This window comes from Brienomyrus brachyistius, chromosome 9 (genome assembly GCF_023856365.1).
Source record: "Brienomyrus brachyistius isolate T26 chromosome 9, BBRACH_0.4, whole genome shotgun sequence".
NCBI classification, from domain to species: Eukaryota; Metazoa; Chordata; class Actinopteri; order Osteoglossiformes; family Mormyridae; genus Brienomyrus; species Brienomyrus brachyistius.
In genome coordinates this window covers 17,802,147-17,818,244 of record NC_064541.1, presented here as the reverse complement: position 1 = coordinate 17,818,244, position 16,098 = coordinate 17,802,147, and the positions used below count along the sequence as shown (strand labels likewise).

Sequence of the window (16,098 nt, the reverse complement as noted above, 5' to 3'; positions counted from 1 at the left end):
AATCTTTGAGCTGAAGTGGGACTTAAATCATCAGACAGTTTGCAGTTTATCCTTCTGGAAATGCCAGTGTACATAGGGCAGTGAAATTAGGATTTTCTGCAGGGTTACCAGAATGATCTACCCTATCAGGTTCTGGAGTTTGGAGATCCGGAAGGACCATGAAAAAGAGTCACTGCTCCTTTAGATGGAGGCCAGTGAGATGGTCTGTGTGTCTTTTAAGGACGGCCTCTGCTTAACTCCCAAGGGAACCATTCCAGCAAAAAACTAAAACGTCAGTTATCCAGTCAGATGGACTTTGCTTCAGTATCCACCAGTACAACAAGAATCATGCTGGTACTAAGTAGGAGATGAGCCTCATGTCGGCTTTGTACATGAATATGCAACTGTAAACAAACAATTAAGTTAATACATCCACAAATCAGAAGCTGCAGAAATGTGTGCAGTATGATGTCATTAGGTTCTGCGTTGGAGAAAGCTCGCTGATGTAACTCGGTTCTGAGTTCTGTTGGACCCCTTTGCATTTTACTAGCTTCTCAATGAGACCTGGACACAGTACAGCACCAAACACATGCTGTAGACAAAACCCCAATAGCGCCTTAAACCCCTAAGATCATGCTGATAAGGAGAAACGAGGGATTTAACTTTGTAACTTGCACTTCTTACTCCAGCCAGGGCCCGAGGCAGTGGAAGCGTATCAGGTGAGGCTGCATCCGAGTGTCTAACACCACAGAGATATCGGCTGATCTAAGGACTAACCTCGACCTGCAGGGGAGGAGACAACGAAAATCCAAACATTACGTACAAAAATCTTGCAAAGAAACAGTCCATCAACATCCTTTCATTCATTACTCTCCCTCCTTGGGGATTTTCTTAAAATTCTTCTTTATAAAAGAAAGATTGTAATATATACACATATTTGTACATATATTTACACAGCATGGGGAAAAAATGGAATGTGTCTCATATCACATTGAATTTCTTCAGGCAGACTTTGGGACAGCCTCCTTGGTCCTTCCAGTTCCTGCACTCTAATAGTCAGTTTCAGTCGGCCCTCTTTCGGTCTGGGTCACTGCCTTCGGGAAGGACGTGCTGTTCCCTCCCCCTGCATCCTGGGCCACCAGCCACTGGCTCCCATCACAGTCTGGGCCAATGAGCCTTCTGGACGACCAAACCCTGCAGGGCCCAGCCTCTACTGCCACAGCCCTGCTCATTTACATGATTCACCAGAGTCAGAGTCTCTCGTGTCAGATGAGGATGAGGAGGATGACGATGAAGAAGAGTCCGAGCTTGAACTGCTGGCACTGAGACGTGACACCATGGCATGGGGGTCCACTGCACTGGGCTTCTCTGCAGGGAGGTAAAGTTAACACAGGTTAGACGGGTCCAGTGAACAGTGCAGACGCATTTCACACTGAATGTGTATTTTACATTGACCCAACTCAGTGAATCTATTTTCACAAGACCCACAATGATTTTGATAGTGCTCTTCTCAACTATCTTTCAGCCAAGAGAAATCTGATACTTCCACACAACAAAACATCCTCAGATAGGGAACAGGGGCTGCTGTCTGCCAGCCCAAGTCACAGCCTGCTGATACACAGACACTGAGCCTTTGCTAAATCACTCTGGAGGCATCTGCTCAGCTCCCAAAGTGCCTTGTTCTCTCATGCTGCACTAATGCTCTCTCAGCACCACAGCTACAGAGTTTAATGGTGGTCAGAGAGCTCATCTCTGCCTTCCACTCCTGCTCTGCTCCAGCACATGTGAGGACCTCACCCTTGGTCTTCTGGGGCTTCTTGGTGGAGTTGAGCTGCCCGCTGACGTCCTGCAGCCTTCTCTCCAGCTCCTTCTTCTTCTCCAAAGCCAGCTCCTCCCGTGACTTCCCACTTCCCGACTTTTTTATCACTGAACCACAAAGACAGGTTTTCAGATTCACTTTTCCCATTGGCAGATCAATATAGCATTTAGTCACATGACACAAACAACTACAGCTCTGCAGAAATAAGACTAGAGGTCATAGATCTGCAGAGCAGCTCCTAATGGTTAGAGGCATAAACACTAGAAAGAATTTTACTGCATCTACTGTAAATTTGTTGGACTTTCCAATTGGCCAGAATTTGGCAGATCTGTAGGACCAGGAAACCTGCACCCTGCTCCTCACCGTAGGGCTTGCGGGGCTTCTTACGCAAACAGGTGACGACATAGCACTCCAGCTCGCGCAGGGTGGAGGGCTTCAGGGTCTCGAAGTCGATCTCTATCCCCTCGGGGTTGGAGTCGCGCAGCGAGGGCTCGCGGGACTGGATGATGTGAACCACGCGGCCCAGCTTCTCGCCCGGCAGCTTGTTGATGTCCAGACTCAGCTGCCGCTTCTCGTCGTAGCTCATTGGTCGGCCCTCTTCCTCCTCCTCTGAGTCGTAGTGGGGCAGCAGGGAGGGCGGAGCCACAGGGACGGGGGTGTGGGGGGTCGCCGATGCGGGCTTGGACTTTTTTGAGGGCCTTCAAAAAGAATATAAAGAATGAAATTCATAGAGTGTAACGGTACCAAAAATGGTAACTCAATGTGGGCAGACGGACCACTGGGATGCTGAGCCCTGTGTTTTAATGCCGGTTCACACATGACTGTCTGGCTAGATCCAGATCCACTGTCAAATTTTATTATAATACCACCACTCTGGGTTTTGATCACCAATAACGAAAATTCAGCCAGTGAAGAAGAGGTTAGACTCCTGACAGTCTGGTGCCTTGACATAAATCTCTGCTTTAACATCAGCAAGACCAAGAAGCTGGTCATCTTTATCAGGAACCAGAACACAGACCATGCTCCCATTTACATCAGTGGGGCAGCTGCGGATACGGCAGGTTTAAATTAATCTCAGACAACCTGCAGGAACCAGGAAGGCACAGCAGAGTCTGTACGTCCTCAGATGTCTGAGGAGTGACCAGATGTCACCAGCAGCCCTCATGAACTTCTACAGGTGCATGATGGAATCCATCCCCACTGGATTCATTACATTGTTATCTTACATCTGCTCACCTTGGGCCTGCAGATGATGGTAAGAGCTGCTGAGGCCAATTTACCCCACAGACTGGCTCAGGCAGGCAGCCGACATCCCCAAGGCCTCCAGTCACCCTGCACAGACACTGTTCTCGTTTCTCCATTCAACACCACAGTTTCTAATACAAATCATAAGGCCACTCAATCGCTGCTAATTATAGAAAATAAGGATAGTATAGAATGGAATAGCAGCTACTAGCACATCGTTTATTTGTTATCTTTAGTTTATTACATCCATCTACTTTCTAACCACTTATCTTGCCTATCAAACCTATCCTGGCAAAATAATCGCACACTCGGGCCAATTTAGAGATTCTAATTAGCCTAAGGGCACCTTTTTGGACGGTGTGAGGATGCAGCGTATCCAGAGGAAACCATCATAACACAGGGAAGCCAAACAAACTCCATGTGCTCACAGAACATGGGGCTGAAACCCACAACCTGGAGGCGTGATGCAGCAGAGTCTCCCACTGAGCCCTCATGCTCGGCATATACAGTGTATATCCAGTGTATAATACACATACTGTATTATCTGTCTTCTTTACTGTTCCTACTGTCCTGATTGTCTCAGCAAAATGAAAATGTCAATTTGAGTTATTTTAACCTTTCGCCGAACCATCATATATACTTATCAAGTGATAATCCAAATTAGCAGGACCATTGAATGAGATCCCTGATGAATGACATTGGCTTTGTGTTTTTTTTTTATTATTATTGTTGTCTTTGTAAAAGAAAACATTTGAGTCATATACAGAAATGATGATCGTCAGCCTTCTGTGAGATGCAGCATTAAGAACCAGCGCCACTGCAGATTACAAAGGGAATGTGAAATGAACCTGTCCGGCTGGGCGGCGTCATGTGAAATGTAAATATAAACTATAACCATTATAGTCATAAATATTATTTTGTCAGCTAACACTAACCTTCTTGCACCTGGACCTTCCTCAGCATGTATATAGTATCATATTGAGCTCTGCCATTTAATAGAATGTCTGTAAAAAAAATAAATTAAGAAGTAAAAAAGTATATTTTGTTGCTAATTTAGTTGTAATTAATTAGTTGTAGTTAATTGTAGCCCTCCAGCGCTGACTTCATTTGCACAAAATTGATATATGCAGTAGTTGTAACTTAACTCCTATAGCAGCAATTCTTAATATTTCTGCTGCCTCACTTCTCTTTAGGCTCCTGTTAGTCTCTGACCCTGACACATGTAACCTGTCCTATGACAGCCTCCTCCTCAGGGGCCCAGTATCACTGAACATGATGTTAATCCATCCTCAGGTGTCGCCCAGGCAGACACTCAGCATCCTCACACATTCAGCGTTTTAACATTCAGCCAAACTTCCACTGACGCTGTAGATGTCAGATCAAATGACCAGCAAAACAACAAAATAAAACAAGAAGGTCACCCTGTACCTCTTTCACTTTCTCTTCCCTTCGCCCTTCTTGTTTACCTTCTGTCCTCCACCACAGTGACTGAATGAAAACCAGGGGATTTCCAGTGGCTTGATGGTTCCTGATCACTGTCAGAAACACCTGTGACATGCGGAAGTACAACCTTCCCACTGTCCTGTTCCTCCCCACGATAAAAAACACAAACAGACCACATTGCATCTGCTTTATTACCATTATTTTCACACCACGTCTCCTGATCAGGGCTGTGATGGCAGCTGGCTGTGCAGGTCTGACCGGATCCCTGTCCGTCTTCTCAGTCTCTCGCTCGTTCTGATGAAACCCCAGATGTTTCCAAACCATCTGGCAGATATAATCCCTCCAGCATGAGATGCCCAAACTACCACAGCTGACTCCTCTTGATCCAAAGGAGCAGTTTCTCTATTTCAGGATCTCTGGATTCCCCACTCAGAATAGTATAGAATGCTGTTACTGTCATTAAACACAACAGGTACAACAAAATGTAACAGACACAGAGTGAACCTGGCAACCATGCTGAGAAATTTCATTACAGATGCTTGTATTCCTGACCTAGTTCTCCTGGTCATTACCCCCAGCTCAGGACCATAGGTGAGAATCAGGAGATGAACTGACCAGTAAACGGTAAGCCTTGTCTGTGATTAGCTGCCACCAGGGTCCTGATCACTGCAGCCACGAACCCACATGCCTGTCAGTTTCATTTCCCTCTGACATCATGATCACGAGGTAATTAAACTCCTTCTGAAAGAGCAGATTCTCTCCTGACAGGAAAGGAGCAACTCAGTCATTTCTAAAGACCCACCATGGCCTCAGATTTGTGCTGATTCCCATCCCTGCTCCACACTCAGCATTGAGCTGCTTCAGTAAATGGTTAAAGACCAAAAGAACATCCCCTGAGAATCACTGGGATGTCACATCTAGCCCCCCCATGATGGATGCCCATCCAGCCCCTGCCTTGAGATCCTGTCAATGAATATCAAACAGGCGCATAGACAAGACACCACCTAAACAACTTCCATTTTGAGGAATGTTATAAATTAAAATAGCTTAAAATGTCTATACTTATAGCTTTCTGGAAATATGACACCATTACAGAAATAAATCCTCTTAGGACTATTACAATGGAGAAATGTGCATTTTCAGTGGTTTCTTAAATAATGCATCTCTCACCTGACAACTAATGATGTCACTGCAGAGTAATGTTTCATTAGCTGGTCTGCATGTATCTGTAGCAATTGGTAAATCTGGGAGATCTCAAGTCAAGTCAAGCTCTAAACTTCAGTTTTGCTGAATGTTATTAACAGCTTAATAATGCTCAATAATATGTAATAAATAGCGGTAATGCTGCATGTTAACAGTTACTGTCTTTTTTAATAAAGTTAAAAACAAAATAAGTGTTTACTGATTGGAGTTTTTGCATTCAATTTTATTTAGCAATTTAGTAATTAAACGTGTCTTCTGTCCAAACGAAGCTTTTAAAATATCTTTACTTTAAGCTTTCTAGAAATGCGACAGAGAAACAAAATCTCGTAGGAGTATAACAGAGAGCTTTCTGTGGCTTTTAACGTAATACATCTTTTTCTTAACAACTAATGATGTCATGTCTGGATCATTTTTGATTGGTTGGTCTGCATGTGGTTTTTTTAGCAGTTTTTGAGTCAAGTCAAAGTATATTTATTGTCATCTACAGCTATATGATCCATGAGTCATATGCTGAAATCAAATTACAATCATAGTGGTCATAGTGCAAGAAATATGTATAGAATAGAAATATGAATATAAAACACATTTAACACTGACTGAAAATTTAAATATGACATCCTGTGACGTGGACATAAGACTTAGAAGAATACAATGCAAAGTACAATTGGGGTTTTGTTTCAGTACAGAGAAAGAGAAAGTGCGTTGTAGTGTAGTGAAGGATGAAATGAATATTTTTGAGAGACAGTCTGTTTGATTCAGTTCACCTAAAAGATTTGTCCTGATTTATTCAACTCGTTCAGTGGCACTTCCTGTTTGCATAAAATAGATCTGAAAGTGTCATGTCCTGCCTGTCATGTGAGATGCCCCTCCTGTGTTCCTCCCCAGCGTGGCTATAGGATAGCCAGCGACACTTGCTGGCCAAACGAGGTAGAGACATGAAGGGCAGAGGCAGACAGGTGCTGACCGTGACACCCATGTCCTGTCGGTCCTGTTTTGATTTGTCCTGTGTTGTCTGTCCATGTCAAAGTGACTAATAAGTAATAATAAACACACATACATGTGTGTAGAATTTTGTATAAGGGCCCACACACCTTCTTCGTGCCGAGGCCCGGATTTTCTCTCGGCGGCCCTGGTATTGATGGGTATATACATTTATGTGCCGCTTAACGTCCTTCCGCACGACATTGGTCTGAGGTCCCTTAAGGTTAAAACAGACTTGGAAAAATCTTGATCTGAGCAGGACACGGCACACGTACTTGAATGAGATAATTAACATGTATTTTACGCATTTATTATTCACTGTAATAATTATCAATCGTTATCAATTGGGGAGGTGCGGGTGGTTCTAACGGGCGGTTAGAGTTATCTGATGGCGGGACCGAATCATGCTTGTGTATTTAAGTATTTAATGTTGCTTACGTTTGCTTTGTTGTAGAGTGTGTGTGGTTTATAGTAGATTATCACATCGACCGCACGTCATCGAGTGTGTGCAGGAGTAGTGTGACTATGGGGGTGCACCATCGGCTGTCTGTCTCCCCTTCGTACGGGTAGCCCTGCCGAGTCGTGACTGATTTCTTTGATTTTTCTGTGGAATTCTTTATTTTTGTTTTCGTGGTCTGTGTTATTTTAGTATAATTAAGCTTTATCTGGTTGTTTATAAATTGTGATATGTATGTAAATTGTGATATGTGTTTTTTAAATTTGAGTTTAGATCTTTTGTATTATTAATTTTCCATCTGGCGTCCTCTGATTTCTGTAATAAAATTTGTTTAAGAGAATCCACGTTTAGGCGGCATGGTGGTGCAGTGGTTAGCACTGTTGCCTCACACCTCTGGGACCCGGGTTCGAACACACATGCGAATCTGTCGCATGTGTGTGGAGTTTGCATGTTCTCCCCATGTCGTCGTGGGGTTTCCTCCGGGTACTCCGGTTTCCCCCCACAGTCCAAAAACATGTTGAGGCTAATTGGACTTGCTAAATTGCCCGTAGGTGTGCATGTGAGAGTGAATGGTGTGTGAGTGTGCCCTGCGATGGGCTGGCCCCCCATCCTGGGTTGTTCCCAGCCTCGTGCCCATTGCTTCCGGGATAGGCTCCGGACCCCCCGCGACCCATTAGGATAAGCGGTTTGGAAAATGGATGGATGGATGGATGGAATCCACGTTTAATTAACACCTGACACCTTCTGTTTCAACCGAATAACACAAATAGAAGAACATTTAACTTACTTTCATAAAATAATAATGGCTATAATGAATTGACACTGTAGTCAAATGTATGTTAGTGTTAAGTAAATGTCAAAGCTAAACCAAATACTTACTATGCCGTTTGAATATGGCAGGGTTAGATGTCTCGATTTACACTCCTCTGATTCTACTCTTCAAGTGTTGCCTCTGCGTTTCTTTGCAGATTTAAAAATGCATATTAACATTAATGTTAAAATTAAACATTTCCTTGTGATCGGTGGTATTGTAGGTTTTTTTAGTTTTACATGTTCACACACAATGGAAAAGCTGCCCAATGAGCCGTGTACTGTTCCATAATACGGAATATTTGGCATTACTAACCTCCAGGCGTTTTTCACACTCCATCCTTATTCATGTCTTCCTTTATGGTCTGCCTTTTATATTTGTGTTCTCCGTGATATTGCGTTGGAAATTAGAATATAAAGAATTGTTAGATTACACTGGTATACAGTGATTTTGTTGCCAACGATGTCTAAATGGTTTTATATTAAGTTTATGGTGCTGATTAAGAATATGACTTCCTGAGCCCCCTTGAGCTTCATAGACCCCGGAAGGATGTACCGGCTGCACCCCCCTCTCCTCGAGCCTGCATGTACCGGTGGCACCCAGGCTGGTGCGGACCACTTGACAAGAAAATGAGCCGCTCTGTTCACCTCATCATTCTTTTCAAAATCAACATATATTATATCGTCTCTGTCCAGCTCTAGCACTTCCTGAGGATCAGTGTCATTGTTCATGCACTTAATGACATTTATGTATTTATGCGCTGAGAGAAAATCAGATACATTAAATCATATAGCACAGGGAATGCGTAATGAAATTCCATCCATCCATCCATTTTCCAAACCGCTTATCCTACTGGGTCGCGGGGGGTCCGGAGCCTGTCCCGAAAGCAATGGGCACGAGGCAGGGAACAACCCAGGATGGGGGGGCAGCCCATCGCAGGGCACACTCACACACCATTCACTCACACACGCACACCTATGGGCAATTTAGCATCTCCAGTTAGCCTCAGCCTGTTTTTGGACTGTGGGGGAAAAACCGGAGCAGCCGGAGGAAACCCCACGACGACATGGGAAGAACATGCAAGCTCCACACACATGTAACCCACGCAGAGACTCGAACCTGGGTCCCAGAAGTGTGAGGCGACAGTGCTAACCACTGCACCACCATGCCGCCCCGCGTAATGAAATTAAGCAAGAAAATGCAAACATTTCTCAACTTATGTGGCTGTAAATTCCATGTAAACATCTTTCGCAGTAAAATTTCCTACTAATAAGTGCCAACATTTGCATGTTATAGTGGATGGAGCGTAACGTCTTTGAGAACCTCGTAGAGATTCGCTGTTCAAAAGTGAGTCACTAACCCCCTCTACTGGCGGCGTAGCGTAACCCCACGACTTCGTAGGGAGTACATGCAAATTTAGACGTGATTATCATAACCTGTTTTCTTGTAGGCTATAATCTAAGGTTAATTATTTGTTTATATATGTTTTAAGTGTATAATCATACTATTCAAAAAACAATTACTGTGTTTCAATTGGAATCCAACTTTAATTAAATTTCAGGTGAAACCCCTCTGCACTCTGACTATAAAATAATGTCTAGTATAAGTATCTTCACTCATATTACTGCATTAAGGATGATTGCTGTTTAGGATTCATACGAGACAGCTACAACCCAATTTTAATTTTAAATACAAAATACACAATATTTAAAAATTAAGCAATATTAAGAAACAACGTTGTAAGCACCTGAAAATCAGTCATTCTTCATCACGTGTTCTGAGTGGCAGAAAGAAGAGTTCCAACACTGTGCTCCTATAACCACTAGAGGGCGGCCTGTCCCACGTCATCGCAGCTCCGACACTTTCGAATCGTGGCCCGCGAGACCAGTTGACGGCCATCATACCTGCATAACAAGGTTTAGTTTTTCTCAATTGCTTTGGAGCATTTCTCAAACGAGTTAACATTTGGAAAACAAGTGTAATCCCCACACCATAATGTCACATTTGCACAGCAGAACTTCATTTCTCATGGCTTCACACAAATTTCCAAATGTTTAGTACATATAAGCAAATGGTTTTGTACAATTGTCATCATGTAGCACAATTTTCAGTTTCTTTAGTCTTGTTGGTCAAAGTAGATTATGCAGTGTCCTGTTCTAATAATTTTACATCCAAAACTATCTATCTATATATAGTGTGTGATCATTGTTAGTCACCACATGCAAAACCATCCATCCTTCCATTTTCCAAACTGCTTATCCTACTGGGTTGCCGGGGGTCCGGAGCCTATCCCGGAAGCAATGGGCATGAGGCAGGGAACAACCCAGGATGGGGGGCCAGCCCATCGCAGGGCACACTCACACACCATTCACTTACACATGCACACCTACGGCCAATTTAGCAACTCCAATTAGCCTCAGCATGTTTTTGGACAGTGGGGGAAACCGGAGTACCCGGAGGAAATCAAAATTATCAAAATTAATTAAAAAAATATTCTATAAGTTGCAGTGATACTGCCTTACTGTGTTTTGGTTCCCACGTTGCATAATTTTGCTGTCTTTTTGTTCGTTATTGTACTGTTATGAGATCTGAGTAAGTTACACATACATGTGATTACTTTCTCTTGCCTGTAAACTTTACATGCTGTAATGTGGAGCCTTGCAGTGTTCAAACTGACATGGTGACGCCTGACATGAATAAGTATCAGTTTGCTAAAGAAAAATAATCAGTCAGTGACAATGAGAAAGTGAGAACTATCATTCAGCATCGTGGAGCTCAGGAGCAGACTTACACTGACATGGTGCTGAAGTGGGATTTAAATCATCAGACAAGGTTTGCAGTTTATCCTTCAGGAAATGCCAGTGTACATAGGGCAGTGAAATTAGGATTTTCTGCAGGGTTACTAGAATGATCTTCCATGTCAGGTTCTAGACTTTGGAGATGCGGAAGGGACGTGAAGAGTCACTGCTCCTTTAGATGGAGGCCGGTGAGATGGTCTGTGTGTCTTTTAAGGACGGCCTCTGCTTAACTCCCAAGGGAACCATTCCAGCAGAAAAATAAAACGTCAGTTATCCAGTCAGATGGACTTTGCTTCAGTATCCACCAGTACAACAAGAATCACGCTGGTACTAAGTAGGAGATGAGCCTCATGTCGGCTTTGTACATGAATATGCAACTGTAAACAATTAAGGGAAGACATCCACAACTCAGAACTACCTCTGAACACAGTGCAGGTCCACTTGATGTCATCCCTGGGAAAGGCTGTGTACTGAACATCTGAAGCAGACACACAGACACACATGCAGTCTGATTAATTCTTTTTAATATGTACACACTTTCAAAAGAAAGGTATGTCTGAGACTGATCACGTTGAACCAGATGTCTGACTGTTATCTGTGATGTCGCCTCAAACCGTCATTCTATAAAAAAGACCCAAGTTCACACATGGAGCTGTGAGGCTAAATGAAAAAGGGGAGAAATCCTGTGTGTAGAACCATCCTGACAACCGATACAGCTGCAGAAATGTGTGCAGTGTGTTTGATGTCATTAGGTTCTGCGTTCCACTGGCTTCCAGCAGGAGTCCTGACTCACTGACACCCCCCCCCCCAATCCCCGCAAAGTCTGGCGGTAAGATGACAGCACCAGGTTCAGTTACCGTTCTGTTGGACCCCTTTGCATTTTACTAGCTTCTCAATGAGACCTGGACACAGTACAGCACCAAACACATGCTGTAGACAAAACCCCAATGGCGCCTTAAACCCCTAAGATCATGCTGATGAGGAGAAACGAGGGATTTAACTTTGTAACTTGCACTCCTTACTCCAGCCAGGGCCCAAGGCAGTGGAAGCGTATCAGGTAAGGCTGCATCCGAGTGTCTAACACCACAGAGATATCGGCTGATCTAAGGACTAACCTCGACCTGCAGGGGAGGAGACAACGAAAATCCAAACATCACATACAAAAAGCTTGCAAAGAAACAGTCCATCAACATCCTTTCATTCATTACTCTCCCTCCTTGGGGATTTTCTTAAAATTCTTCTTTATAAAAGAAAGGTTGTAATATATACACATATTTGTACATATATTTACACAGCATGGGGAACAAATGGAATGTGTCTCATATCACATTGAATTTCTTCAGGCAGACTTTGGGACAGCCTCCTTGGTCCTTCCAGTTCCTGCACTCTAATAGTCAGTTTCAGTCGTCCCTCTTTCGGTCTGGGTCACTGCCGTCGGGAAGGACGTGCTGTTCCCTCCCCCTCCATCCTGGGCCACCAGCCACTGGCTCCCATCACAGTCTGGGCCAATGAGCCTTCTGGACGACCAAACCCTGCAGGGCCCAGCCTCTACTGCCACAGCCCTGCTCATTTACACAGTTCAGCCAGAGTCAGAGTCACTCGTGTCAGATGAGGATGAGGATGAGGATGAAGACGAGTCTGAGCTTGAACTGCTGGCACTGAGACGTGACACCATGGCGTGGGGGTCCACTGCACTGGGCTTCTCTGCTGGGAGGTAAAGTTAACACAGGTTAGGCGGGTCCAGTGAACAGTGCAGACGCATTTTACACTGAATGTGTATTTTACATTGACCCAACTCAATGTATTTTTCACCAGACCCACAATGATTTTGATAGTGCTCTTCTCAACTATCTTTCAGCCAAGTTCCGTGTTCACACATGACTGTCTGGCTAAAGATCCATTATCAAGTTTTATTATAATACCACCACTCTGGATTTTGGTCACCATTAATGAAAATTCAGCCAGTGAAGAAGAGGTTAGACTCCTGACAGTCTGGTGCCTTGACATAAACCTCTGCTTTAACATCCTCACGGCCAAGGAGCTGATCATCTTTTTCAGGAACCAGAACACAGACCATGCTCCCATTTACATCAGTGGGGCAGCTGTGGATAGAGCAGATTTAAATTAATCTTAGACAACCTGCAGGAACCAGGAAGGCACAGCAGAGTCTTTACGTCCTCAGATGCCTGAGGAGTGACCAGATGTCACCAGCAGCCCTCATGAACTTCTACAGGTGCATGATGGAATCCATCCCCACTGGATTCATTACATTGTTACCTGACAGCTGCTCACCTTGGGCCTGCAGATGATGGTAAGAGCTGCTGAGGCCAATTTACACCACAGACTGGCTCAGGCAGGCAGCCAACATCCCCAAGGCCTCCAGTCACCCTGCACAGACACTGTTCTCGTTCCTCCATTCAACACCACAGTTTCTAATACAAATCATAAGGCCACTCAATCGCTGATAATTATAGAAAATAAGGATAATGTCGAATAAAATGGCAGCCACTTGCAAATCACTTTTGTTATTTTTTTATTTATTATATCCACCTGCTTTGTAACCTCTTATCTTAGCCTACCAAACCTATCCTAGGTAGAATAAGCCCAAACACACTCGGGTCAATTTCTAATTAGCCTAAGGGCACATTTTTGACTGTGTGAGGATGCAGCGTAACCAGAGGAAACCATCATAACACAGGGAAGCCAAACAAACTGCATGTGCTCACAGAACATGGGACTGAAACCCACAACCTGGAGGTGTGATGCAGCAGAGTCTCCCACTGAGCCCTCATGCTCGGCATATACAGTGTATATACAGTGTATAATACACATACTGTATTATCTGTCTTCTTTACTGTTCCTACTGTCCTTATTGTCTTAGCAAAATGATAATGTCAATTTGAGCTATTTTAACTTTTCGCTGAGTCATCATATATACTTATCAAGTGATGATCCAAATTAGCAGAAAAATTGAATGAGATCCCTGAAGAATGACATTGGCTTTATGTTTTAAATTTTCTTAATTGTTTTCTTTGTAAAACAAAACATTTAGTCATATACAGAAATGATGAACGTCAGCCTTCTGTGAGACGCAGCATTAAGAGCCAGCGCCACTGCAGATTACAAAGGGAACGTGAAATGAACCTGTCCGGTTGGTCGGTGTCATGGTGAAGCTCCAACACAAGATGGCAGCAGAGAGGCGTGACTCTCAAGCTAAACCCAGTCATCAGCTGTTAATAACCAAGACTTCACACTTATCACCAATTAGCATCCATATTAATATTGCCTTTCAGGACTGATATATAAATATATGTAAATAATTGTATTTTGGTTTTTTTTTTCTGTGCCAGTGAATTTACTTATAAACGTTCCCTTGGCCTTTGTTACATGTCCTAATATTTTTTTGCCCTGTTTCATGCGGCTTTAATGTTTTCTGTACTGTCTGCTTCTTTGGAGATTTATTTTACACTGGTCGTCCCATTTTGGGGTCTCCTGTGTCTGGTACAGCACTGAAGTTTAAACGTTGTAGCTGTGATCATGAGTACAATGTTTTGTCTCATCTGTACTGAACACTGAAATCTGTGATTTTTATGTCTTCATGGCCTTTACCAGGGCTGGACTGGGATTAAATATCAGGCACTTTGGGGTCCCTGATGATGAATTTTGCTGAGTGGTAAATTTTACTTACTCAGAGAAGTCCCTCATGAAAGCCGGACGACAGACCCATCGGCCCAGTGGGAAAATGCCAGTATCCCAGAGTCCCGACCCGGCCTCTATGAGACGTAAAGGCGATAAGCTGTTATTCCACCGTTTCTGCGCTGCTCTTTTCTAACCACTAGAGGGGGCTCTGTACCAGCGTCACAGCGGTCTTTAACAGCGTTATTAAGAACAGTTTATTAAAAGACCAGTGTATTTAGTTTTTTAATTTCATAAAAATACTTCAGAAACTGTACTTGTTTTGATTGGATGACGCAAATATATTTGGACAGTGTAAATATAAACTGGGAAATGATCATAAAGATTATTTTGTCAGCTGATCTTGCACCTGGATCTTCGTCAGCATGACTATATCGCATAGTATTGAGCTCTGTCCTTTAATAGAATGTCTGTAAAAAATCAAATTAAGAAGTAACAAACATTTTGTTACTAATTTAACTTTGTAGCCGTTCAGCATTAACTTCATATGCACAAAATTTGGTATGAAGTAATTGTGACTTTTCCTATAGCAACAATTAGTGTGTCTGCTGCCTCACTTCCCTTTAGGCTCCTGTTAGTCTCTGACCCTGACTCATGTAACCTGTCCTATGACAGCCTCCTCCTCAGGGGCCCAGTATCACTGAACATGATGTTAACCCACCATCAGGTTTCTCCCAGGCAGACAATCAGCATCCTCACACATTCAGCGTTTTAATGTTCAGCCAAGCGTCCTCTTACGCTGTATATGTTAGATCAAATGACCAACAAAACAACAAAATAAAACAAGAATGTCACCCTGTACCTCTTTCACTTTCTCTTCCCTGTCGCTCTTCTTGTCTTTGTCTCTCCTCCCCCACAGTGACTGAATGAAAACCAGGGGATTTCCAGTGGCCTGATGGTTCCTGATCACTCTGAGGAACACCTGTGACATGCGGAAGTACAACCTTCCCACTGTCCTGTTCCTCCCCACGATAAAAACACACAAACAGACCACATTACATCTGCTTTATTATCATTATTTTCACACCACGTCTCCTGATCAGGGCTGTGATGGCAGCTGGCTGTGCAGGTCTGACCGGATCCCTGTTTATCTTCTCAGTCTCTATCTCGTTCTGATGAAACCACAGATGCTTCCAAACCAGCTGGCAGATATAATCCCTCCAACATGAGATGCCCAAACTACCTTTGCTGACTCCTCTTGATTCAAATGAGCAGTGGCTCTATTTCAGGATCTCTGAATTCAGAACTCAGAATAGTATAGAAAGCTGTTATTGTCATTAAACACAACAGGTACAACAAAATGTAACAGACACAGAGTGAACCTGGCATCCATGTTGAGAAATTTCATTACAGATGCTTGTATTCCTGACCTAGTTCTTTCTTTCATTACCCACAGCTCAGGACCATAGGTGAGAATCAGGAGATGAACTGACCAGGAAACTGATCACTGCAGCCACGAACCCACATGCCTGTCAGTTTCATTTCTCTGTGAAATCATAATCACGAAGTAACTAAACTCCTTTCTAAAGGGCAGATTCCCTCTTAACCAGAAAGAAGCAACCCAGTCTTTTCTAAAGACCCACCATGGCCACAGATTTGTACTGATTTCCATCCCTGCTCCACACTCAGCATTGAGCTGCTTCAGTAAATGGTTACAGACCAAAAG

General features: G+C 43.5%; 2 protein-coding genes across 6 annotated transcripts in view; both read right to left on the bottom strand.

Annotated features, from left to right (window-relative positions):
- Positions 1–505: 505 nt before the first annotated feature.
- brd2b (bromodomain containing 2b) overlaps positions 506–16,098 on the bottom strand; it is a 70,859-nt gene continuing 55,266 nt past the window's right edge. For 2 of the 5 annotated variants that reach the window (XM_049026969.1, XM_049026975.1), the window contains exon 12: positions 11,959–12,443. In XM_049026969.1, coding sequence (XP_048882926.1) covers positions 12,316–12,443 — 128 coding nt within the window. In that variant the 3' untranslated portion in view covers positions 11,959–12,315. Of the gene's footprint in view, positions 763–11,819; positions 11,858–11,958; positions 12,444–16,098 lie in introns of those variants that run through there. The other 3 variants (XR_007399954.1, XR_007399955.1, XM_049026970.1) reach the window with 3 other exon arrangements.
- LOC125748866 (bromodomain-containing protein 2-like) lies at positions 864–3,110 on the bottom strand. Its single transcript, XM_049025525.1, has 4 exons — positions 3,079–3,110; positions 2,162–2,496; positions 1,772–1,905; positions 864–1,345 (listed from the first exon to the last, which is right to left on the bottom strand). Exons 1-4 carry the CDS (start codon positions 3,108–3,110, stop codon positions 1,208–1,210), a joined length of 639 nt encoding a protein of 212 aa, XP_048881482.1. The 3' UTR covers positions 864–1,207.

Bases quoted from the DNA above. Each gene is read 5' to 3' on its own strand.
- LOC125748866 (XM_049025525.1), bottom strand. From the start codon at position 3,110: ATGTCGGCTGCCTGCCTGAGCCAGTCTGTGGG. The intron at 2,497-3,078 runs GTAAATTGGCCT...TTCTTTTTGAAG, and splicing joins TGCCTGAGCCAGTCTGTGGG to GCCCTCAAAAAAGTCCAAGC. The intron at 1,906-2,161 runs GTGAGGAGCAGG...TTTGTGGTTCAG, and splicing joins GAAGCCCCGCAAGCCCTACG to TGATAAAAAAGTCGGGAAGT.